At 45.0% G+C, this 26,447-nt stretch overlaps 1 protein-coding gene across 2 annotated transcripts in view; it reads right to left on the reverse strand.

Annotated features, from left to right (window-relative positions):
• Positions 1-1,965: 1,965 nt before the first annotated feature.
• Positions 1,966-26,447, reverse strand: part of SEC14L1 (SEC14 like lipid binding 1) — a 36,824-nt gene continuing 12,342 nt past the window's right edge. Inside the window, exons 2-16 of one of the 2 annotated variants that reach the window (XM_052687936.1) lie at positions 23,778-23,867; positions 17,958-18,107; positions 17,742-17,873; positions 16,164-16,292; positions 15,677-15,911; positions 14,907-15,016; positions 14,268-14,457; positions 11,591-11,679; positions 10,617-10,687; positions 9,784-9,955; positions 9,383-9,517; positions 7,152-7,286; positions 6,462-6,713; positions 5,285-5,463; positions 1,966-4,756 (exon numbers count right to left, since the gene is read on the reverse strand). In XM_052687936.1, the coding sequence (XP_052543896.1) occupies positions 4,651-4,756; positions 5,285-5,463; positions 6,462-6,713; positions 7,152-7,286; positions 9,383-9,517; positions 9,784-9,955; positions 10,617-10,687; positions 11,591-11,679; positions 14,268-14,457; positions 14,907-15,016; positions 15,677-15,911; positions 16,164-16,292; positions 17,742-17,873; positions 17,958-18,068 (2,046 nt within the window). In that variant the 5' untranslated portion in view covers positions 18,069-18,107; positions 23,778-23,867 and the 3' untranslated portion in view covers positions 1,966-4,650. The remainder of the gene's footprint in view (positions 4,757-5,284; positions 5,464-6,461; positions 6,714-7,151; positions 7,287-9,382; positions 9,518-9,783; positions 9,956-10,616; positions 10,688-11,590; positions 11,680-14,267; positions 14,458-14,906; positions 15,017-15,676; positions 15,912-16,163; positions 16,293-17,741; positions 17,874-17,957; positions 18,108-23,777; positions 23,868-26,447) is intronic. The other variant, XM_052687935.1, reaches the window with a different exon arrangement.

The following is a 26,447-nucleotide window of genomic DNA, read 5'->3' on the forward strand; positions in this document are numbered from 1 at the left end:
ATCTTGCATCCTTTCCAGGCTCATTTAAGGGTGTGCTCTGTCACCCAGACTGGGGCCTCACCATGGGAACCGCCGTTTGCCTTTCTGCACAGGCTGCGGCTCTCTATGCAAAAAGAAAAGAATCAACAGCGCTAATGAAGCGGAGCCGGGGTGCCGAATGGCGCCGCTGCCTGCGGGCACCTCCGTGCGGGGCTGAGGGCGGACAGGAGCTGCTGCCCCCTTCCAGCTCAGCCAGCCCCAGGGAGCTGCGAGGCTGTATTACTGCAGGGACTGACCAACAGAACACCCTGCGTGCCCCGGGCGGCTTTACCCAGCGTGGCCACATCCGCATTCATCCACCCGCTCGTGTCTCATTTGCCAAACGCTTCCCAAAAATCAGAGTCGGGGCATTAAGTTGGGGAACCAGAAGGTACTGCAGCCATTCCGTGCCGTGCAGTGCTACTTTTCGGCCTCCGACGGAAAGACCCCCTGGGCCGGGCGCACACGGCTCGCCGCAGGTTCCTACAGGGCGCAGCAGCGGCCGCAGCCCCGCTCTCGCAGTGACCTCGTGCTGCGTCCCCGCCTCGCTGCTCCGCGCTCACCGCCGGGCCGGCGCAGTACGCAGGCTTTTGGCGCCCCCTTGCGGCGTGGCGCGGTACCGCGCTGAGCCGGTCCGCACGGCGCCCACTGGCTCCGCCCCGCTCTACTGCGGCTGCGCAGGATCTGGCCGCGGCGCTCGGCAGCGGGCCGGGTGCAAAAGGCGGCGGGAAACGAGGGGCGGGAAAAGGGGGGGGGGGGTGAGTTGGAAGCTGTGGTGCGTTTTGTTCGTTTCTCTTTTCCGGGGTGGGGGATGGAGAGAAAGCGGCTGAATGTGGAAAACGCCAAGCTTTTATTTCTCAGTGCCTGCACCCCAACCGGCTCAGGGTTCTCTTTTAGCAGCCTTACAGCTCGGATAAAAGCAGCTGTAAATGGGTGTTCCGGCGCCGCTCCCACTGCTGCCGTTGTAAAACCCGCAGGCTGACATTTTACCGGCTGCTGCTTTAAAAGCAGCGCAGCTTTGGCTGCGGGTCGGAGAGCAGAGCTCCACGTGTGAGCCGCAGCCTCCCAGCCGAGCAGGGGGCAGTGGGCGGTCAGAGCAGCCATATGAGCCAGCAGTGCGCCCGGCTGGCCAGTGGCATCCTGGCTTGGATCAGGGGAGGTGAGCAGGAGCAGGGAAGTCATCGTGCCCCTGTACTGGCACTGGTGAAGCCCCACCTCAAGTGCTGCGTTCAGTTTGGGGCACCTCAGTACAGAAAGGACATGGAGGTGCTGGAGCAGGCCCAAAGAAGGGCAGCAGTGCTGGGGAAGGGCTTGGAGAGTATGGCCTATGAGGAGAGATTGAAGGAACTGGGGCTGTTTAGCCTGGGGAAGAGGAGGCTGAGGGGAGTCCTGATTGCTCTCTTACAGCACCTGGAAGGTGGTTACAGCAGGGCAGGGCTGCGCTCTTCTCACTGGTGACAGGACGAGGGGAAACGGCCTCAAGTTGTGCCAAGGGAGGTTTAGGTTGGATGAGGAAAAATTTCTTTACAGACAGGGCTGTTTGGGCTCCGCAGGGAGGTGGCTGAGTCACCTGAACGTGTTTAAAGCCCATTTGGATGTGGTGCTCAGGAACATGAATGAGCAGAGGGTTGTTAGTGTAGGACGGTTAGGGTGCAGTTAGATGTGATGATCTTGAAGTTCTTTTCCAACCTGAGCAATTCTGTGCTGCTAGCAAAGAAAACAAACTTGCACCTGTGCACAGGGCTGATGAGATGTTGTTACATGGTGCCAGCAGGGATAGCTTTCCCTCCAGCCCTGCATTTCCTCAGCCCTTGTACCTGCTCAGGTCTCCATTTCCAGCAAAGACTTTATGCCTCCTGCCTCCCCCAGCAACACAGCTTTGCTTTCCCTTTAATGCCCTGGAATCGTTGCAGGCAGAGGAACAAAATAAAAGAGCTCAGGCCCCCCTTCTTCCAAACAGTTCACATTTATTATTGGTAACAATTAAAAAAAAAATCTTTTAAAGACTATCTGTATTTTATTACCAAGAATGAGGTATTATGTATACAAAACATTTACAGAATTTGATATGCAGTTCATGAGTATGGACAGGTAAGTGCAGATGGACACAGGTAACAGAGAAAAAAGACAACAGAAGAGCCATTGGCTGAGAGGAGGAAGTAAAACAACAATATCACACAAGAAAAGAGCAGGGGATGGGAAATTAATTAGTCAGACTGCGATGATCAAGTCATATTGCCACAGCACTTTGCTTAGAGGAGGATTAACTATGGTCTGCCTGGCATTTTATCCCCTCCAGCTCTTTGTGCTGCTGTGTGCTTTGAGCTCTAAAAGAAGTGTTAAGATTTACAGCAGGAAAAACCCAGAGTGTCACTTTTGAGCCAGCTCAAGTGAAAAACAGAACAGATCTTCAGACTTGAAAAGTGACTGCAACTCAAAAAGGGTCCGCAAAGCCAGACACCTCTGGAGACATGGGGAGTGTTAATGGAGCAGTTTCCTTACAGTTGTCAGCAAAACCATCATCTGAGAGGGAGAAAGAGGGGAAGAGGAAGGAAAGAAGGAAGGAAGGAGGAAGGAAGGGGACCATCGTTACCCTTACAGCCTGGCAGATGGGAAGTGGCATTTGCAAAGAGCCATGAAGTTGACCTCACTGCTGCACTGGGAATTCTGGGTCCTGCACATCACAAATCAAACCACCTCTGCGGGAAGCTGGGCTCCTTGCAGGCAGGCTGCTCACATCACACAGCGGGGTGAGAGCCGCGGGAGAGGCTGTGTGCAGGCCCAGGCTGTGAGCGGTGTGACAACACAGCGGTGTCCATCTCACACAGCAGCAGCTCCGGCAGCTTAAGCGACGAGTCTAACCTCCATCCTCAACTTCTGAGTTCATAAAAAGACAAACTGGAGCAGTTTGGTTCCTTGTAAGGAGACCAGCACCTCAACACATCAAAATTCATTAGTAAAATACATAGGCTAGCTCCGATGGGTTGCACTGCCAGAACTGCTCTGCAGGAAAGGTGCTCCTCGTTACAGATCAGGAGCCACCTCTCAGAAGTTCTGAGTTATATATATTAAAAATAATAATAAAAGGATAAAAACATTTATACTCAGCTCAGAACCAGTTTTCCTCAGGCAGGGCATTCAGTATCTTCAGTGAATTCTTATCTTGAGTTCTGTTTTCAAAGTGCAAGTTTTCAGTACGCTCCTCTACCACATGCCCTCGACTCCCCAAGACTTAATAGAGCCAACCCAGCCTCCTAGCAAGGACTTCAGCAGCACAGAAGCTCCTTTTTGCCTGGATGAATAGTTTAGCTCTCAAACAGACAGACCAGGCAGGGTCTGAGCAAGTAAACGCTGCTGTGTTCCATGCAAAAATCTGCCAGCTGTGGTCTGTAGCCACCTGCTGACAGCCCTTTGCTCAGCACTTCTGTGCCTTTCACTGTGCTTGGGACACACAGCCCAAAGTTGGAGAACACCTGAACCAACTTGAGCCACAAGAGTTCAGGTAGGATTGCTGGGGTGCGGGTAGAACAGGGGCAGAATCCAACATGGCAATTCATTGCTGGCAGCAGCAGCAGCGAGGATGGTTGAGCAGGCCCCGATCGGAGTGTCTGCCACTGTAACACAGCACGAAGGTCCCTGTGCTCCCTGCCTGCTTTAGGGCTTCTGCTGCTTAGAACTAAAGTGCTCTGCTTCTGACGTACTCCAAAAAGGAGGGGAGGCAGGAGAGAGAGGGAAGTGCACGGGGAAGGATGTAACCCATACCTCCTCTCGGCTGATTTAAGCAGCAAACAAACTCTGCATGAATTCCTCACAATAGCAAAGCTGCAGTAAGATGAGTTCGTGGGGAGCGTACGAAGGAAGCGGGGTGAGGCTCCAGCACAGAACTGGAAACAAATCCTCAGGCCAATTCTAGATCAGCAAGGGAGAGCCTGCTCTCTGCCTCTCACTGTAGTGCTTCAAGCACAAATCCGAGGAAAGAATGAACTGCTTTAGCCCATCGACACCCAGAGCTCAGATTCCCCCAGAAGAGCTCATACAAAAGGCATTATTAGTGTTCCCTGCCTGCCCGCAGCACTGTGGGCATGCCCTGAAAAAAATGGACTCACAAAGTCAAGTATCCAGCAACTGCTTTCCTTTGTCTCGGACATCACTTAGTGGCAATGGAGAACAGTTTGCAGCACTGGAAGATCACGGGGGATTTAAGATGGCAAGAGATGTCCTGACAGGAGATTCGCAGTTAATTTCTAATGCATTATGGAGCGTTTTTGGTAGGGTTATCCTCTTTTTTTTTTTTTTCTCTTTAACATTTATACAATTTAAAAAAATAATCTTAACTGATGCACTGATCATTTTTCCTTCCAGGAGAGCCCTTATGTTGAGAGTTAGGATTCGTGCAAGCACGCTTAAAAATATTTATGGCTGAGTTAGGAAAAAGGTTCGGGTTAAGAGACAGGAGGCTGGATCTTACAAGGACCAAAACCCACTAAGTTTAAAATTCAAACAGCTACTTTACTATCTACAAAAGGCTTCTGTGGGGGTAGGGGTGGTTGTTTTTTGCACAATTGCCAGTTGTATTGCAGTCAGCTGCCACAGGCGAAGGTCCGGCCATCATCATTTTCGTCTGTTGTGGCACTACCTGGAAATCATGGAGCTGGAGTGGGACTGGCTGGAAGAGGTGGTGGCAGCACTGAGCTGAGAGAATCCGCTGTGGCTTGATTCAAGGCTGGTCATAGATCCTCTGCAATGAAAACCCAAGTAGTTGTATGCTTCTGAACATACAAGATTTGGTTTCCTGCATTGTATTTCTTTGCACGCTGAATAAAAATCATTTTGGTGCAGGGGCTTAAAAGCTTTCCTGCTTTACCATGTAATGGCAGAAAGCCTTGCAAAGAAGAGATGCTGCTTAAAAAGGCTGAGTTTCAGCAGGTACCTCAACAGGCAGACAACTGAACCAACTCAGCTCCATGCTGAGCTGCATCTGTGTCAGCACGACAACCTGCCAAGCCCTGCAGCTCACAGTACTTCCAAGAAGAGCAAAGTAACAAATGATGATTAGAAAGATAACTGATTGGTCCCTTTTTTGTGCTCCTATTGCTAACCTTTTTTTTCCCCCAATGCCAACTAAAGGTTATTTAGCTTTATGACACTAACGACGCTCCATTAAGAAATACAAGCCCTTACAATTTATTTCTACTTCAGTGGACTTGATAGTAGCACCAAAAGGGTTTGACATGGGCTGCCCTTCACGATCCCTGGCCAGACGTACCTGAAATCTTCAGATCCTATCACTTCAGTATAGTACATCACTTTGCATTTGTGAGAGGAGACCTGCAGAGATGCCAGCACATCGTCCACACGAGGCAGGTTGGTTGCAGCACAGGCAGGCATGCTATGGAATTTCCACTGGAGAATATAGAAGCCAGGCCACCTGGTCACATGCGATCCCTAGAAGCAGCCACAGCCAAACTTGGTTAACACACAGATCTGTACATTTGCAATTTGTTTTCCCAGCTTAGAAAGACTGCCCATAATACGCCCTTATTTTGTTCCCCCAGTGCCAGTATTTCAGCTGCTCACCCAACCAGCAGTGGTCAGCTGGGATCTCTGAACATGGAATACATTTATAACAGAATATCAGAGGTGCCTTTTTTCACACACACCCCCTCCTTACAGCGACAAGGGTTTATATTCACTTGAAAGTACAAACTCCTTGGTTAAAGCAATCTTTTCCCCCCCCATTTATTTTCATCAGTGGCTGTCCTTTGGAGGCTGTGCAAAGAGCAAAAGGTTCTGCCTCACAGAACGGGAAAGCGTAGTTCAAGAAGTCACTGTCCATACTTCCAAGGGTGCAACACCTTCGATTGCAGTAAGGCTGTTCAACTCTCATTTCAAGCCGTAAGGAGTAGCGGTGGCAGAGGATGACTGTAAACATGCCTCATGTGGAAGCATGTTTCATAAATAAGGCTGCAAATGCCATTAAAAGAAGTAACGGAGCCTTTTGGGGACCTTGGCCACAGGCTCCTCCCTGTTCTGTCGTTACAGAAACAAACACACAACTCAGTCTTCTTTTTCCAGGCTTCTCTCATCTCTGAGAGAAGACACCAGCGTATCCTTCAGAATGTTTGCCTCATAGTTTTACAGCACAAAGCACACCTGGGTATGCTCTGCACATGCACTGTTCTGGGTAACTTTCCTCTGCTCCTTGCTGATCAGTCTCGATCACTATCAGACTGATGCAAGCTGCCCTTCCATCAGATCCCATGTAAATACTACCCTCCCTTCCACGAAGCGTGCAGCTCAGAACAGAAGCTGAAATGTCAGCCAAAATCGAGCAGACAGTCTGGAGCTGAATCACCACTCAGCCATCATAATGCCTGGGAATGAGAACATGCAGGTTTGGAGCTACTTCAATCTGTTTCCACACAACAATTCAGTAGCCTCACCTGCACGCTTTCCCCTTCCTTGCAGATAAGAGGAGATTCCACCATGCTGTAATCGCGGCCCAGCTGCCAGACTTTGTCTATCAATTGGACGTTGTTCCCACCAGGAGATGTGATACTGTGAGCTCCCAGAGAGTCTTTTTTAGGAGGCTGTGGAGCCCTCTTGGAATGGAAGATGTTAAAAACAATGTCGCCTTTACACACATCAAAATCCCATGTGATCACAGATGAGGCATCCACAATCTGAATGAGAACCTGGGACAGGAGAAGAGTCGTATTAGACACTAGCAGTTTGGTTGGTAAGAAACTCTTACCAGAAGAGAGCTTTTTATTGCTGGGCTTAATTTAGACTGTCAGAAGGCATTCTAAATAGAAGTTTCCTTCTGCTGGAGTGTCCTTATTTTAACACACAACCTTCAGAAACTCTTGAGTAGCTTCTGAGAACATTATTTGCCTTTGCTGCTCATTCCATCCAGAGCCGTGTCCTTCTAAGCAGTGATATCTTCTAAATGGCAACAAGATGATACCAGAAATGGCCACAAACTTCAGGTGCTAAGTATTACAACATATCAGAGCTACAGAACAACAAGGTGAATGCAGGACAACTAAATAATCTCATTCTGGACCACTTTCAATTCAGGAGACAGACTCCAAAGCAGAGAGCTGAGATGGAAGCGCAGGCTGCAGCCATACCTCATGGGGAGCTCCTTTGAAGACACTTGCAGACTGGTAGATTGTTTCAGTCCAGAGCTTTATGTCTTCATTTTCCAGCTCTTCTGCTGTCCGGTAGAGGGACTTGGGAACCAGCCCACCCTCTGGTACTTCACACTGAAAATACAGATAGCCATTAGGCAGCACCCCCTCTGCACGCCCACCTTGCTCTCTCTGCCTGCTGGTTTCAGAAACGACTCGCAGCCAGCAAGTGTTTGAAGAATGAGATGAACAGAATTTAAAAGGAATGTCAGAGTTTGCACATCGTATGCATCTACATTTTGCACAAGCCACTAAAATAAATATCTAGCTTGCATAAATTTGCAGAATCCAATGCCAGAGGAGCAGCTTTACTTTATACACAAGAGCTGCCTTTACAGAAAATGACTGTGCAAATGGCATTGTCATCACTTAGGCTGCCCTATGCTGAAGACATGCAGGAGCCACTTAAAAATCACAGTTACAGCAACTCAGAATTGAAAAAATTGAGCCCAGAGTCCTGAAGGAACTGATGCAGCTGAATCCAAGAACTAAAGATGGAGGAGAGATACAGCAAGTTTCCAAACAAGGCAAGAAAGATATTGCAGTGAAGGTAACAGTTTTCAAGTTACAGTCTTGACAGTTGAGTACTGGAACTGATTACACAACATCCTGAAGCACAGTTCTTTATTAAGAAGCCTCCAGCAACAAAGTTTGACAACACTCTGCTCAGGAACAGGTTCCATAGAAGTGTTTGGGGCAGCAGAAATATTCCATAACTGAATTACAGGAGAGAATTGGAAGAACCTTCGAGAAGTCATTTTCGTCCAAACGTCCAAAGTAAAGAAGAAAAAGACCCTGTGATTGCCTGCCACCAGCAGGAAGTATTGCAGCAATTTGCTTTCTGGTAACCTTCACTTCTGTTTACTCAGGCAGTAGATTTTACCCACTTCCCGAGCTCTGAATTACACGGTACAAACTCTGCACTGAAAGCTACTGCTGCTATAAAAGGCAGCCCACTGAACATAAACATATGAGCTACTGTAAAACATCTAGCAGTGCTCCACTGCAGTATGAGACTGCAACTGAAAAGAACTAGATGCATTCTCCAGAACAGTACAGAAATGAATCTAGAAAATGTTAGCAGGGGCTTAATAAGCAAGCCTGGAATTATCATGTTTCAACACAGCTGAGTACAAAAAGCTAACCAAAATGTTATGGTGATGGAAGCTTCAGAAAGTGCCTGAGTTGCAGTGAAACAAACAAGTTGGCAGTCAGAAACATCATGGAGCAAAAAAAATCTTACAGCACTGTTCTATGTTGCATGTTCTGTTGGTGGATCTGACTGACACCTACAGCCCAGGCAGGAAGCAGCTGTTAAGGCACGTGACATGAGACTGAGAAATTGCACTACACTCCAGCAAAACACTGTTTTTGGTTTGGTGTGGTCAGCACAGATCCCAACATATTGCACATATGAGACTCAGCTGTTTGCTAAACCCTGCTAGCAGCTGGGCCACCTCCTGGTGCTCCTTATGGTATCAGTTTGTTCAGAGGATGCAGGCTTTTCTGATGAGTTGGCAGTGACACAGCCAGTGAGATCTGGTAGTTACAATGAAATGTTTTCAATTGGACCCATGCATGTCAGAATCTTCCCTGACCATCAACTTTTCTTGGACAGTTGAGACCACTATTGATACACTGTTAAGTGAGAAAAGAAATGAACAACTCCTAGATGGGCACAGAATCATTTTGGCATGTTTAATCCGTGGTATGATTTGGCTACCGATGGTGACAATGGAGCTTTTGCTCCTCTAGCAGACTGGTAAGGATATTTCTGAATCTCCAGAACATCTGAAATCTTGGCGTGATGGCAGACCATAAAATGGCATGGTGTAGCACACTGGCTATAGCTAACCTTTCATCTTGCTGCCACAACGAGGAAATAAAAGACCTTACACTGCATCTTATGCCCTCACAAAGATGCAAACAACAGAACCACGCACAGCTCCAGGCACCTATATTGCACACAACAAATGCTAAGGTCAAGAACTGTGGTCACACAATGGCCACAGTCAGCCACCGTGGCTCCACAGCTTGCAATTCAGTTCTGCTCTTCAAAGGCTTCCTTTTGAATTCTGACCAAAACCAACAGGCTTCTTTGTTTAGAGTGAGGGGAAAAAACCCAACCCAACCCAACCCAAGCCTCCATATGCACTGGTTTAAATTCTTACCATGCACTCTCCACCAAGAAAGTCAGGAATAATTTCCTTATCGATGTAATCCAGCAATCCCCCAGGACCCTGGTAGTCATTTCCAGCATAAATAAGGAATTTCTTTCTAGTGTTGTCATCAATGAATGGACTAACCTATAAATGAAGAAAAATAGAATAGATCAGGTTCCCAAGAAAGCATTACCACCTTCGTTATGAAAATTCACACCACAGCTGTTCAGCTCAATTCACTGGCTATATAATAAAGTTTTTAGGTTGGAGTTCTAAATCCATCCCGAGAATCCTATGAAAGAGACACATCCAAAGGAAACATTTACTGCCTATAAAGCCCAAAAGTGCTTTTACAAAATGCAGAGCAGAGTACTGAGAGCGTTGAGAAAGATCTTGAATTAAAAACATACCAGTGTCCAAAGAACTGGGAATACTCGAGGTGCTCTCAGGATAAGAAGACGACCCAAAGTCTCAGGGTAATTCGCTTCTACCACCTCAATGATTCTTAGCAATGCTTTGACACCAGGCCTCCATAAATGCCGCATGTTTAAGCCTTCTAGATCTACCAGGCAGGTCCAAGAGCTGAATTTTAGAGACAGAAAGGGAAAATAAATCTCGCATGGAAGAAAAAATATTCTACTTGTTGGTTCAGGTGGGAAGACAGATTTCAGCCTGCACAGGGGCAGATGAGATGCACTGATTTATACCTATTTCACGTGTCCTACACACACATCCAGTACCCTGGACTCCACTGCATGTAAAAGCGTGACTGCAGCTCAAAGCTAGTTCTGCTATGAGATCTCAGGAAGAGAAGCTTTTGTATAGGATTAAATGTGTTCTTCAGACAAAATACTGAGCTTTAGCATATGCTTTGTTTATTTTCCAAGCTCTGGTCTCACCCTGGGCACAGACTCAAGACGTACAGCTGTGCTGTACCAGCTCGCACCCACGAAACCATGTGCCATGTTAGAATGAAAGAAGCATTTGCTGTTTCACATGTAGCCCTTCAGCAAGTGCTGTGCTTCCATCAGGCTTGGAAGTCACTCAAGTGGTAATGAGGGCAGGTCTCAGTAAACAGTAGCTGTGCTTATATCTGTGTGTGAAACACAGACTGCCCTTTGCTTGGCCCATTTAATAAATGGAACTCAGTAGCACTGCAATGCACAATGTCATCCCACCCTCCTCGCCCCCACAGTGACACTGGTAATTCCTGAAAAGCAGATCTATAATGGATGCCTTTTACCTTATTGGTCTGCCAAACACTTTTGTATTCTCCTCACATCGCCTCAGACCTTCTTCATTTATGGAGAGAACCTGCACAAGAAAATTGCCATGAGAAGGCAGTCAGGAGACACTGAGAACACTCAGTAGGTAGGATAAAGAAAAAAATGTCTAATTAAAACTACAAGCTCAAACCAGCACAAACTTAAGTGAAAAAATTATAACATGATTGATTTTCCTGAAAAATTACACAAACATGTAGTACTTAACTTGGCATCATTTTTTCCCCTCCAAAGAATCAAAGAACACCAAGGTTGGAAAAGAGCTCTAAGGTCAGCCAGTCCAACTGCCCACCTAACTCCAGTGAGTGAACTAGTGATTACTGTGTTCACTTCACTGGTTGATCTTGCTAAAATAAAAGTGCCTTTCCTTAAAACCAGGAACAGGTGAACAATGTGCCCGGAAAAGCTGCTGGAGAAGAAAAATGAAATCCAACCCCTGTACCTAGAGGTTACTATGGCTATGACTGTCATTACTATTGAAAACCTGGAATTCTGCAAGCTTTCTGCCTAGGAACAGAAAATCCACACTAACAGTACGAGTGCTGCCTTTAGGAAAGGTAACATTAAAAGTATTCTGCCTTTAAAAATAGCTTATTCTAATCCAAGTGATAAAGCCTGCAAGTCTGAGCATGTTATTTTTTCTCTTCTGCACAAATGCAGAGACTTCAGTTCGAAGCAGCACACAAACTGCAGAAGAATCTACAAGAGTGCTAACCAGAGCCTGCAGGAGCTGCCAAGAACTACGCCTGTCCACCATCAGATTGCAGTTGGAAAGAATGCAGAAGACCAGGAGCTTTCAGATGCATTCAAACTGAAAACAGACGGACAGGGAGTACATCAGAACACCCAGTGTGATGGATGTTCTGGCAGAAAAGGAAGTTTCTGAATGAAAATATCACATTGTTAGCAACTGGCTGGCTCCAAAAATACTTACGTATCGAAGCAAGGCCTCTTCCCCAAGGGCCCTCACTAAGCCTTTGGTGTCCATCTGTCCCAGCCTCAGCACGTACAGCGGGCGGCCATCTGAACAGCAAGGACAATCACATCAACATAACATTTTTACAGTAAGAAATACAAGAGCGAGGCAGCTTTATGCTAAAAATCCAAATGGAAACGAGCCATGTTCAGTTCTAACTTTGTTGTACAAGTGGAAGGAGGAGTACCTGGAATAGATGGCAATAAGAGCTTAACCCTGCCCAGTTATACCACAAGATCACCAGTCAATGATCTGCTTACAGCAATCACTTTGGACAGACACTGCACTAAGTGCTAAGAACTAAAGAAACAAAATGTTAGCCTCCAGTTTTGCTTTCTGAGTGTTTGCTGAAGTCACACCTCTCAGCTGTATCACGACATTGTGTGGAACTGGCACACAGCCTCCCTTTATGCATTCTGAGCCTGGAGAACACAGACTTCGATCCAGGGATCAGCTTCAGGTGATTCTCTGTATGCAAGAGGTTGCCTTTTCACAGTCCTCTTGCCACAGCATGCTGCTCTGTCCCAGGATGCAGTGGCACTAAGTTTAACAGCTGCATTATCTGAACTTAAGAAAGGTTGCTGGTTCTTTATAATAGGAGCTGGTTGTCCGAACTACTTTCCATCCTCCTCCAAAGACCTGATGTATTTGTTCAGCTTTGCTCCACCTATTCTAGTACACAAGCTAATAACCACCAACTTATAGAACTAAATATGCTATTAAGAAAAAAAAGGAAATCAGCAATAAAAGGCAGCTTTCTCCGTAAAAATCTCCCTCAAGTCTGTATGTGTGTTTCTATCGCTCAACAACTGCAAACAGAAGAGCAAATTATCATGAAGTCCTTCGGGAGTCGAGGAAAGAAACCATCAGGATATGCAATACTAAAAACAAATTGCAGAGCCAAAGCACGTTGCTGCTTTAGCAAGGACACTGCTGCAGGACAGTTCACAGGGTCAGCTGATATTCAATCAGATGGTCTGAAAAACAATATTGCTTTAACCCAGCACACGCTGATCTTGGTTGGTGTTTGAAACGCCACACCAAGCAGCAGCTGAGCTTCCTGGTAGGTGCCCCTCCGCACAGATGCACACGCATGCAAAACTAAACAGCTTACTAACCCTGCTCCACCCAAATGACACATGAATTCGATTGACAGTGCTGGATGTTTAATTCAAGCCTAATCATTTAAATAAACATTTGACTGAAGCACTCTTGACACTCTAAAAGCCACTCATGTAAAGAAACACTGTGCTAACTGAAAGCCAAGATAGTAACTTTTGCACTGACAGCTTCTTGGAGACAGACTTTGCACACTTTATACCTCTGTTGCCTCTGTTTTAGCACTAAGAACTATGCAGAATTCTGCTAGCTTAAGTTTGGCACATCTTGCTCATGTGGGAGGGAAGGAGCAATACTGGAAAAGAGGATTTTTTTAAAAGCTGCCCATTAAAGTTTTAAATTGTAGAGAATTGCTCGGTTTACAAAGTCTGTTTCCAATATTGACAGCCCTGGTACATTTAAGGGAACGGCCAGAAAAGGACAAAGAATGTGAGGAGAAAGGGAGAAGCACACAAAGTTCACAATGCTGAAGATCCGTTTAGAAGAACAGTAACAACTCAGGTGTGTTTTGCAGCTTCCTGCTCACTGGCAGCAGCCTGTTACGTCTGGAGAGCAAGGACAAGGAGTGACAGAAAGGGGGAATGGATTCACAATTCTTTTTCCTACAATCTTTACGATCGTATTCTCAATTTCCACTTTCTAAGTTCGAGTCTGCCCAACCCAGAGCAGCAGGGCAGAGCCATTCAGGCTCTTTACAGCAATAAAGCTTCTGCTGTGTCCTCCTGGCCAGGACTGCAGACAGCTTCCTGTTATCTTCTCTGTAGCAGGAAGAATTGGCAGAAACAATGGTGCCTAATGGGGAAAGGAGTACAGCAGAAGGACAGAGATAGCTCCAGTAAGAGCCATTTCCTTATCTACAGAGCCCAGCATGCCTCAAGCAATGAGTTCCAAAACATTTCATTACTGTGCATGTACTGGCAACAAGACCAGTGCACAATAAAGGCAGCCGAGGGGCAAGGGAGCATATCATGTATTGTCCTCCATTTGCCCATGCCAAATACATACATACAAATACAAATTCAACCTGAGTTTCCTCCCATCTTAAATAAATCCGCTCTATCTGGTGTTTCTGCAACATCCCACTTCTCTTCATTAAGCTGACTGTAATGCCAAATAAGCATTTATGCCATGAGCAGCCTCACCCAACATCAGAAATGAGTTGATTAGAAAAAACATTTATTTACAAACATCTCTTAATCACCACAATAGAACACTCAGCATTTGCATAACACCATTCTAAGCAACTCGGAGCAGCAGAGAAGTGCAATGACATTGTTTTTTGAAGGTAATGACATTAGCAGAGTTAAACATGTTGGTGTTAGTCAAAGATTAAGACCTAGGAATCTGCTCCCAGCACCTAACAGGCTGGCAACACGAATTTAAATACGTTCAGTACAAAGTAATGGAGAAAACCTATCCAGCTTTCTAGCCACCTCTAGCTAACAGAGGAACCATTGCAACCTTTCACACAGAACATAAAAAGGCTGGTCTACAACCACAGCAGAGATCATCATACCTTTGTCATGATGATGCCAGCCTCCTGCATAGTAATCCTGGAGTACTTGAGGAGGATTCCAGGTATCTAGAATATAGTCCACCTGGTGCTGCTTACGCCACGTCAGAGACTGGCAGAGGATCTCTCTTGCTTTATCAATGTTGAAATCCCGCGCACGGAGGAATCTTAAGATGTGCTCATCCTTTGGGATCTGTTACAAAGGACACAAACAACAAAACCAAACACCACAACTTTGTACTCGAGGTTTGAAACTAGCAGAACAGAAGGATGAACAAGAGGAGCTGAAAAAGCCTAGCACCAAGGCAAGAGGATGGTATAGAACACACAAAGTTAATCCAGGAAATGAGACTCTTTTGCAACTAAACCTAAGCCCTGTCAGATATTGCAATTGCTATCATTTGAAGGATATAAACATTTCATGAACTCTTACAGTGGTTTACATCTGTGTGACCATAAGTTAGTCCAATTTAAATGAACGTAGCGGCAAAACACAGACTGCATCTCATTGCTAAGTTAACAGGAAGGCCTGGAAACCGAGACAGATAAGCAAGTCAGAAGCAACTGGAAAACCCTCAGGTTTTCTCTCACAAGAGATTTCCTCCTGTGAGGTTTTCTCACAAGAAATAAACAGGAACTTACTTTGCCCTTGTGTGTCTCTTGGAGCCACTGCCTAAGCCGAATGAGGCAGCTTTCCTGCATGGGTGTCAAGTCGCCCAGATAACGTTTGATGTAGTCTGCATCCAGCTTGTCTAAAGAGAGATGTACATGCGATTAAAGTGGTCCTGAACTGACCTAACCTAAACAGCAACTGATCTTATGTGCTGATATCTGAGACAGAAGTGGTGGCTTTGTGTTCTCTGTGGAGCTGAATGAAATTTGCCCGAGTCAATGAAAAGATGAGCAAAGAAATGAGAGTTATCTTCATGTTAAACTGAGAAGACTCACTCTTCTGCAACTAAGAAAGAAGTGAAAATAGGCATTTATAAAAGGTTTTTTTTCCCCCACAGTATATTCAGACATGTCAGTCAGCAATCATAGGGCTCGATTCTTCTGGAAATACTAGAGAAGCTCTGACCTAAACCTTCCAGTGCAAAAATTTTCCCAAATTCCATTACTGACAGCAGAAAGACAGAACAGAATACAGTGACCAGGGAACTTTCCTCCTCATTACTGCTGCAGTTAAAACCCGTCCCAGAATTTCTGGGCAAAATGCCAGCTACTGATCTGCAACCTAATGAACAAAGAGAAAAGCTTCTCCACTCTTCTGATCTTCATTCACTAAACAGACAAGCTGATAACAGCTCTTCAAGCTGATGTTCAAGTTTTCAGCTACCCTGGATAAGTAGCACAGTGCTGCCAAGAGCCTCTAAGTACAAAGAATCCCACTAAAACAAGTCAAACCACCATACCATCAGGTGTTCCTGCTGTAAGCTCTGAGGGGCTGCTTGAGGTGTTGAGGATCTCCTTATTGTTCAAGCCCTCCTTTGTGGCAGAATCTGGCACATTAATAGCAGGTGAAACTGGTCGTCTGGTGTGGGATGTGCTGCTCTCCAATTTACATGCAACAGGAGGAGTCCAACGAGGAACAAAGGTTATTCCTTCTTCCTCCAGCTGCTTCAGGTAGTACTCTATTATTTCCTTTCCCTTTAAAAAGGAGACTTTACTTCAGCTACTAAAAATACCTTTAGACACAAAAAGGATTGGTCTGGAAACTTTTTATGCGGCCAGACCTCTCTAAGGATTCCACTTCCAAATACAGACCTACACACACACCCTGCCCTAGGCTACAGAGCAAACGGCCCAGCTTTCTGACCACAGCAGCCTGTGACTTAGCAGCAGTTACACTATCTTTCCATAACTTAGAGCCAGGCACCAAATTCATGGCTGCAAGCTCACCTTTTTGATATTGCTGGTGTACTGCTTCATGGCAATCTTTTCCACTGTGCTTTCAAAACCAAAAAAAGATTTTATATCCAGACTTGCTGACTGTTCAAAACAGGTCCAGTCTTCATTGTCAGGATGAACCTAATATTTAAAAGGAGGTCATACAATCTAGTTATATATTTGGTATTCTTTTTCCTCACAGTGCTTCAGATGACTCTTCATCAGGTTCACAGAGTCAAAAATACACAAGAGGAATCTGCAGCCTTTTGCTTCATTTGCAAAATACAGACAGGAAAAGACAACACTAAAGAACAATTGGCTGAGAAGCCCTCCTGTAAGCCCCACTGCTGGAACAGAACGTGTTCCTAACGACAAAGGGAAGGGTGGAGAAATCCTAGTGCACGAGCCAAGGTACAAGAGAGCAGCAGGTTTAAATAATTAACAATATCTCACTGCAGATGTGAGTTGAGACTGCAGTGTAGCCGTGGAACAAAGTAAAATACTCCACAGTGAACTTTCTGTTCCTGCAGGCTGGGCTGACAGACCAGGCCAGGCAGCTTAAGGACTGCAGCAAGCACAGGGTAAGCAGTGCCCAGCACTGCCATCTAGACATGTTTGCAACAGACACAAGTGCAAGGTTGCTCCTTCCTTGACCTACAAAGTACCAAGGTAGAGAAATATTTTACTTTGTTCTCCTATGGTAATGCTACAGAAAATGTAAGCTTCTCATTTGGCTGAGCAAACCATCAGGGAGGCTTTTGCTACCATCTTGCCTTTTAAAATTTTGAGCATCTTCCACAGCAAAAACTGCAGACTGAGGAGTATTTTTAATGGAAACAATGGAGAACTAACAACACAGTAATAGTAATAATAATAAAGTAATGGTGGCAAGTGGTTTTGAATTCTAGTGACATTTCAACTCCATTTCTGTAAAAAACTGAAAAAATATTAGCTGCACATTAAAAAAACTACAGTGCAAATAAGAGGGTTACATTTGCTAGCTTGCATTTAACCTTTAAAGTCTATTTGAAGTTTTACTTCTATGAATATGTGCTGTATCAGCCTATGAGTACTTCCTAAGCTGCTAAGAAAAAACATGAGCAGAACAGCAGCAAGGAAGCCACCACACTGCTCTGTATCAGAAAACATCTGCACTGAAGACCAAAGCCAGGCACTAGTGAAGGAGTTAGGTGAAAACACTGCTGATGATGAACATTTGAGCTGAGCAGAAGGCAAATGAAGCTATGTTGAAGTTTCCTTTAGCAGTTCTGTCAGGGTATCAACAGCCTTGACAAGGCTCACACTGCTATTACAGACCACAGATCTGCCTAAACAGAGCTGTCAAACACAGCAAATTATGTTGTGTTCTGCTACTGAGAAGATGCTCAAGCAAGAGGGTGCCAAACTTGTTTCGGTTCTTCAAGCAAGCATGTTACATTTAACACTAACAACAATTATCACTCATGCTGGTACGTTGGTTATTTCTTTTTGCAAGGCAAAAGCCAAGAACAACCTAACTCCTGTTTGAGTTCTGAAATCTAAACACTGACTTAGTTCCATCTGCAGCCCCACCAAGAGCCTGTTACTCACTGTGTAAGAGCAGTGCTCATTAATAATGACTCTGTTAGAGAAGGTTTCATTGTAGGCTTCTATATGCAAAGTCCTTTCCCGCCTGTTCAGAGAATTCTTCTGGACAAAGTAGACGTAATCCACTCCTGCGATCTGAGGAAGATGCCACAGATTCTGTCAATGTGCTTTATGATATAATTTCACATGAATATTGTCAGGACAGGCACTTCAAATCACCTTTTTCAACAGCCGTGGCGCATCGATATCCAGCTTACAGCGCCGTTCGATCACGTGGATGGCTCCATCCTCACTCTTATACTCACTCACAGTGTCGCTGGCTACAAACATAGGAATCAGGGGGCATGTAGGAAACCTCCTCTCATAAGCCTGCAACAGAAAAAGAAAAGCTGTCATCACAGCTAAGTCTTGAGGGAGTGGACAGGGTTCCTTCGCTGACATCACCAGCATCTGAAGGCAAAAGACCACTGATTCCTTTTGCAGAAGGGATCCTTCCTGGCATATATATATGTGTTATAGTTGAAAGAGTTCATTCCAAGCAAAGCATTTAAGATGTTCTTAACGTAGCCCTCCTTGAGTAGAACAACACAAAAACATAGCCCTTCCCCAGCCTTCCCCCCAAAAGGAAACTGCCTGTTGCACATAACGACAGCCCACTTGTCAGCAATAACAGGAAAATGAGACTCTCTAGTTCTAAAATACCACAAGACAAGAACAATTACATGTTGGATTAGAAAACCCCACATGTTAATTATTGGTGTTTCACCAAGCTGTCTACAGGGTTTTCCACACAGCTCCCAAAGGTCTAATAAAAGCATTTCAGAGCCTATTTCTTAAGCTAATGGAGCTCTCAAGTTCCCTACGCATGGCGTATTCACGATCACAGACTGGATTGGGTTGGAAGGGACCTCAAGGATCACGAAGCTCCAACCCCCCACCAATGCAGGGCCACCAACCTCCACATTTCACAGCAGCCCAGGCTGCCCAGCGCCCCATCCAACCTGGCCTTGAGCACCTGCAGGGATGGACGGGGCATCACAGCCTCTCTGGGCAAAATGCTGATTTGTTTATCAGCTTGCAGTTATGTTACAACATATGATGAGCCTTTCCAATAAGACAAGGCCACGTCACACTTTCGGCAATTGGAACTTTTTGTCACCATGCCAGACAGCAATAGCTGTGCCTCCAGTTACAGGACAGAGTCATATAGATGAGTTGATCCCTTAAATACTTCTCACACATACAGAAGACAGAACTAAATTAGGCACGTTCAGATATAGTTTAATATCTAGAATCAGTAACACAGGTTTAAAAAAAAAGGAGTTATCTGCATTAAGAACGCTGCTGAATTTTAGTTTTAGAGTCAACCATGACTGGACGATACAACATCACTGTTATCTTCTCCTTTTCACAGTCACTGCTATCTCTCTGCTTCCCTCTCGTGAAGGGCAGTGATATCACCAATGTTTTACCCTCTTTTCCAAACACTGAGTTCTTTCCATCTCTTTGCCATTAGACTCAAAACCTTGGCTCTGGTAAATAGGTAGGATGTGCAAGGTGCCCCAGTGCAGAAATCTGAGAGCCAAACGTGAAACAAAAGCCTTTAAAAAGAGCTAAAATATGCACTTTGTCCTTCTAAAGCTTCTTAACTGCTCTTAATATAGCTGCACAGCAGCACAGGAACAGCATCAGCAGGGAGAGGGTGTGGAAGAAAACAAGCAGCAGCTGCAGAAAGCATGCAGCCACGGCCCTGGCAGAGAAAAGGTCTCTTAATTCTCCTTTTATAAGAATAAAAATGCTTAGTTTGCTACCAGAGTTCAACTGTAGCAGCGTTGCTGTGGTGACAGCAGTGCAATGCACTGAAACAATGCCAGCTTTTCTCCTCTTCATTAATATTTTGTAAACCATTTTTGCAGTAAGACCGCCCCGAGTTCATAAAGCTCCTCTGTAACTTACTCTAAATGCAACCAGAATGAATACACACACACACACACACACACACACACACACGCCTTTCTTCCAACCTCTCATTTGTGCACAGCTGGTTTTGCTTAAGGAAGAGAAATAACTCCTGAGCTCAGAGACGCGCGTGACAGAAGTGGCAGAGGGTGAATGCTGCAACACAGCAGCTACAGCATGGAGCAAAAACCTTGTACAGTTGTAAGGGAGGACTGGTCCTGTTCAAACACAAGAGTTTGCTTGTGTGTGTGATGAAGGTGCTGTTCTGAGCAAAGCCCGGGTGTTTCTGCAGTCGCACAGGAACGCCTCAGCCCTCTCACTGAATAACAAAGCCCCAACATTCAGAATTAATTTAATCACTACTGCAACTACATGGATTTGTAGATTATTTTCTAGGCCAGGCTGGATGTGGCTCTGGGCAGCCTGGGCTGCTGGTTGGCGACCTGCACACAGCAGGGGGTTGGAACTGGATGAGCATCGTGGTCCTTTGCAACCCAGGCCATGATTCTGTTCTGTGATCCTATTTGAGGACTCGGTAACAACAATTAGGCACTTCTTCCTCAGCTTATGAAATATCTAGCATTTCTCTCTATTTTTGTTTGTTGCTACTATATAAGACAATGAAACATCCCCACTGAGGAGCCCCTATAAGCCTTTGCTGTCTCATTGATTGCACATATTGATGCATTTCTCATCTCAGTCCTCAGAAAGCTCATTTGCCCTGTGAACACTTGCAAATTGCAACATTACCCGCTGGAAGGGTTTATTGAACTGCAAGAAAAAAAAAAGAAAAAAAAAAGCCCAAGAATTTGTTGTTCTGAAAGGCAGGACTGAGCTGAACGCATTCAGTTTGGAAGAGAACAAAATAATTAACGTCAGAAGTTGGCAAGCTCGGTGCTTACAGCAACAAAGCACTTGAAAGTTTCAAAGAGACTGACAGCAAGCCCAGAGCCTCTCTCCCCTAAAGAATGCACACAGTATTGAGAACTGCTCACAGTCGGTTCCATTGGGCTCTGAAGTCAGGCTGGTTCTATTCGAGCTGTGTGCCACCAGAGTACCAGCTCTTGTAATGCATCATTCCTCAGCACAGCATCGTTTGAGAATGATTACAGTGTGATTACATGTGCAATTACAGCAAACTGCAGCCACATCAACGTTTTCTATCTGATTTAAGCACTGTCTCCCTTCCACACGTGGCAAACAGTTCTTTCACAGTGCAGAGCAGACAGGAAAAGCTGTACAGACTATGGGATACTGAAGGATCTTCCTTTGCACCACAGACCAACACTGCATGAGAAGAAAACCTGCAGTGTAAGAATGGCACAGCAACCAATAAGAGACGTTGGTCAAAGCAGCACGTGCATTGCCAGAACTGGAGCTATTAGAAGAGCAAGAGAACATAAAATATACCAAATGCTGCTTCTCTGCTTGTAATAGAACTGATTTGTTTTAAAAAAGAAATGATCTCAAGTCCAGCTTTGTGGGCAGGAAATAACCAAATTGTGTCATCCAATACTTCTTTAGCAGCCTGATAAAGCAGGGTGTACATTATAGGATGCCACATGAGTTTTCCCTCAATGACAGGCCTCTCTTTACAAAGAAAATCATTAGGTGCTACACACCTTCCCCTCAGCACTGCAACTGCACTGTACAGATTCAATCACAAAAGCCAATTATTTCCTCAAAAGCAAAGCAGCTGAGGCAATATTGCTGCACTGTGCTTGCAGTCTGCTCTGGGACTAAATGCATGCATCGTACCCTTCTGTTCTGTCACCTTTAACAGAGAGGTTAAGTGGAAATCTCTGCACGTAGCAGAAGTAAGGAGAGCAGGGGAGCACATGGTCTGCAATTGGTGCGGGACACAAACGCCCTCTGGGCAGGGCAGAGGTGGATGGGCAGAGCTTTCAAGCCTGCAATGCTGCTGTTCCTAAATCATCCCAAAATTAAGATTTCCCAGCAGCCTCAAACATTTGTATGCTCCTATTTACTAAAAGGCAGCATGGTGTATTCAGAAATATACTGCCCAAACTTCAGATTTCATGGGCCCATTATATAAACTCCTACTTTCTTTATGCGTGTAACAGTAAGAAAATTGACAAGCATAATTTCCACCAAAATAGCACCGTATTGAAAGCCTGTTCTCCAACTGCTTCCCTTAGCAACTCCTCTTCAGAGTCGAAATAACAGCTTACTTTCATCATTTAGCTGTGCTTAATGACATGAAGGCAATTCAGAAGTGACACTGTTTTAAACCTCACACCCAAGCAAACTGCACTTGCTCCTGCTAGCCTTACATTTCAGGATTGCAGTGTTAGCAATAGCAGGATGCTCCCAAAATATCAACCTCAGATCAGTTAGGGATGATCCCAACCCAGTTTTCAGGAAGACTGAAGACGGTGCTTTGACTTTTTGCTTCTCAAAGCACACCTGAGGCTAACAAAGAGGTCCTGACCATCTGAGAACAGGAATGTGCTCAGCCCTCTGGGAAACATCAGTTATTTATATACAAGTTACTCAGCTTCTCCGGCCAGATTAATATTCCCTGTTGAATATATTAGCCTCCCATACCCAGGTCCTGGTCTCCTGTCTTAAAGGATACAGATCATTCAGTTTGTTCATTAAATGGATCAAAAATACTTCTACACACACACAAAGAAGAAAATCTGTCAAGAGCTTGCAAGCAACCTTTTGCTATCCCGTTATTCTTATAGTACCCAATCCCTCCAAATAAAAATGTAAATCTGATAAATAAGTAGGAATTTTAGACATCACTCAGGAAATTAAGCATGCTGATTATTTTCTTCAGAGCTAATTAAATGGAACAGGCAAAGATGCTGCATTTCTCTTTGGTCACTGTTCAAAACGACAAGAGAAGCGGCCCTTTAAAAGTAGCACAGCATTCCACAAGGGCATCCCAAGAGAGGCCGGCTCATGCTGCTAACTGAACCCTCTCCTCTGCTATGAGTGTGCCACACACAAACATTCTTCCTGCAATAAATACCTGACCATGTTTGGCTGCTAATCTGCAGACGCGCACCAACATCCACCACGCTCTTCTACCCGCTGCAAGCGTGTGGAATGCGAGTTGTTTATAAACACGTAAGAAGGGTCACTGGAGCACCAGCCTGACAGCCTGCATTCCAGCAGCTCCATCACTCCTGGTATCACCAGGCCCCCTTCCTCCCCTGCAGATCAATAGAAAAAACGCCGGCTTGTTGGAGGCCAACCAAGAGGCTGCAAATTCCTGGCAGCTGCATTTGAAACGAAACAACTTTGGATTAGCTGTCACAAATCAGCAAATGCCTTCTCATCCAGAATGCACTGCTGTTCATACCTCTCTGTACGTCAAACATGAATTTAAAAATCATCATACTTCTACAAACATGGTGCATATCTCAGCACCAGTGTATTTCATGCACGCTAGTTCATACATCAGTTTTCAATTGGAGTTGAGAGGAAGAAAGTGGATGGGAAGAAAAGAATATATATACCTCAAGAAGGTCCAGAAATGGCTTCAAGCTAAGTTAGTATTCCAGTCAGCAGAACTAGAGTGCAGCTTGGGAAGCAAAATCTTTAACGCAGTAGCCAGCCCTTTAGAAAAGAGCCCTGCTGTGAAGCAAGCTCGGTAAGGACAAACAGAGCTCCAAAATTCCCCTCCTGCAAGTCAGACCCTGATATCACGCAAGCAGCACTGCTAAACTTTGGGCAGTTAGCTTTTCTGATCAACATGGCCCCCCACTCGTAAAAAAAAAAAAAAAGCAAGTTTAAGTGTTTTTTCCTTCCTCGTTGCATTTTTAGTTCATTAAATGCACTCATTTACCAAAAGTGATTTTCTTCTTTCTGAGAAACAAAGGCAGCTTGGCAGTGACTCAATACTCAGAACTCACTTTCTTTGGAAAAGACCAGGAAGGCTTTAATTACACAAGACTACAAATGAGGTTTCTACAGGACTACAGACAACCCACTGAGCATGAAAGAGGCAAATTCAGACCAAAGAATGAATTAGGGAATAGCATTTAAACTGAAGTTATCCATGCGCATGCTTCTAGTCCCTGACAAATAGGAGGTAGTTGAACCAACCTTATTTTTCACTTGTTTTAAGTCTTAGCCCAGTCTTCACCACCAACACAACCAGTCAGGTTTTTAACGTACTGCTGCAATGACCCACAGCTGCAAAGGAAGGTGGGATGTATTTTGGTGTATTTCTTCTAACAAGAACTGGCTGACATTCACCTGGCACATGTGGGTACCTGAAAAGCCCCAAACTCCAACCTGCAGGCACAAGGCATTGCCCAGTAACTCCATCATGCCTTACTAAAGTGGCAGCTGCATCTCGTCCTTTCCTTCTTCATCCCTCTTCCATCCTCCCCCCAGCCCAGTTCATTCTGCCCTGTTACTGAGGAATAGGAACACTGTATTCATGCACTGTTCCTTCGTACCAGATGAAATTTGGCCTTTAGGTATTAATGATAGCTATTAAGTGTATCTGAGATAAAATAACTCTCCTATAAGTTACACAGTAAAATCAGTAAGACAAGTTGATATCAATCAAACAAGCATTCTGCTTATTTTAAGAGGCTAAAAACTTCTTGTTTATTACACACAAGTACAGAGCATTATTGACCTGGGACTTCCTGATTAAATGCTCATTAGTGTATGTAGAGAGGAAGCCCACACCACTGGAGCAAGCAGTAATTGCACTGCTCCCAGACCATGCACCAAAGCAAAGCATTCCCTACGTAATGCAGACAGCCCAGCTGCCATCTATTTCACTGATGTGCATCCCAGTATTGAAGTTCTGAGATGGAGTCAGTCTAAAATGTTCATAAAGGGTGCTGTGATGCTTATAGCATTACAAACTGTAACTGTGCTCCCAACACCCACAGGCATGGAGCAACCTGCACTCCTCACAGCCTGTATGCCCCTACCTACACTGAACAGCACTGCATTTCACACTCATTTCATTAGCAACACCAGGGATTCACTTGTTAGAGTAGGAAGTGCTAAGATGCCCTCTTATTTGCAGTCCTCTTGTCTCTGGAGAAGTGTTGAAAACAGCCAAGCCAATAAACTGAGCTTTGTTAGCTCCCATCTCCTTCAGAGGAATAGGAATTACTGAGACATTCTCCAGGAAACAGAGAGCTGAGGGAATTGATGCCTGCTATAAGCAGAGCTGGACGAGAAAATGTTTCTTTTCCTGGCACACATCAAACCATTACATTCTCACTGCTGACAGCTCCTCTTGTCACTTGGGAGCTGGGTATGGAAGAAAAGTTTTTATTATATGTACAAAAGAGTGTAATCCCTAACACACCTTGTCTTCTTCTGATGCTCTGATAGTTGTTTAAAGGAGCCCTTCTGATTTAATCAGGTTCAACTGAAAAGGATCTAAAATCCTACATGGCTATGAATGACCCACTTAGACCTGTGCAAACATCCACACTGAAATACGACGGAGGAGAGGGGAGATTTATTCCAGTACATTTAAATTCACACCTTAGTCCAACTGTGTAAAGCCTTTAGTTTCATTGCTGCGTTTGAAGACAACAGAACTGTTCTGTCCATTTTCACATTCAGCTGCTTCAGAAGACTGTCGTATTTTAAATAACTACCCAGCTCTGTTTCTTGCAGGTCTCAAATATATCCTACTCCTAGGCAACATGAACACAGCCACCGAAAAGCTATTAAAGCAATCTTGTTGATGTCACCAAAGAATAAACACTGTGTATTTGTTCTACTCAGTAGATTTAAGAGGCCCGTCACATGAAAAACTGGCACCGAAATTCTCTGCTTCAATTGAAAAGACAGTGAGAAAGCTTTGGATTTTCACATCCATTCCAGAAATTCCTGAAATAGAAAGCTGAAAGTATCTGGAAACAAAGAAGACAGGACAAAGTAACCCAGCACACAGATTCAGCAGCTGCTGTGCAATACCATGAGGACTGCACTGAAGTAATATCTCCTATTTTCTTACAGTGCCCTCAGCTTCAGAGGTGATGGCGGTAGCACGGAGGCAGAGGTTCCAGCTTCCCACCAACATCCCATCACATTTTGTTGCTGCTGTCTAGAGGTAATTGCCTGCTTGCTTTTAGATCACCATCACCCCAAACAGCGCTTACCTAAAACACGTGGGATGCATGCAGTGAAAGCAGAGGAACCTTCACAGACAGAGGCACTGTGGCTTTTGCACAAGGAACAAAGCTCCATTACACATACCAGGAAGCACCAACACTTTACACACCTCTGTAGACACAGTCCAGGCTACTTCACCACCCACTTAATGTCTCAGATGTCTTCTGCAGGCTTTCAGGTACAACAACAGTTTATACACTGCCATCAGCTATCAGGAAACACAACTGAGGTGGTATTAGAAATAATTGCAATAGCTTGCCATTAGAGCTGCTGACACAACACGTCCCACACCACCTGGATTTCTGACAACAGGACCTTTTCACGTGTTAACACTGCTACAAAGCACTCCCAAATGAAAGCAATAGCACTGACCAGCAGTGGTGTTTCTGGTCACCTTCCTTCAAGCAGCATTTCCATGGTTACAGTGTTGATCACTACTGGCTTTAAATACATTCCAAATATAGATCAAATGCACAGCTTGGCATTTTAAACAGCCCTAATAACTACCCTGCAGGCCAGCTCTTGTGAGCCAGCCCAGAGTCTAAGGCATAATGCACTTAAATAGCACGTTGTGTTCACTCCTGAGAAGTTACCAAGCATACTGCTTATTGTATCACC

The sequence above is a fragment of the Tympanuchus pallidicinctus genome, unplaced genomic scaffold (assembly GCF_026119805.1).
Source record: "Tympanuchus pallidicinctus isolate F22 unplaced genomic scaffold, pur_lepc_1.0 scaffold23, whole genome shotgun sequence".
NCBI classification, from domain to species: Eukaryota; Metazoa; Chordata; class Aves; order Galliformes; family Phasianidae; genus Tympanuchus; species Tympanuchus pallidicinctus.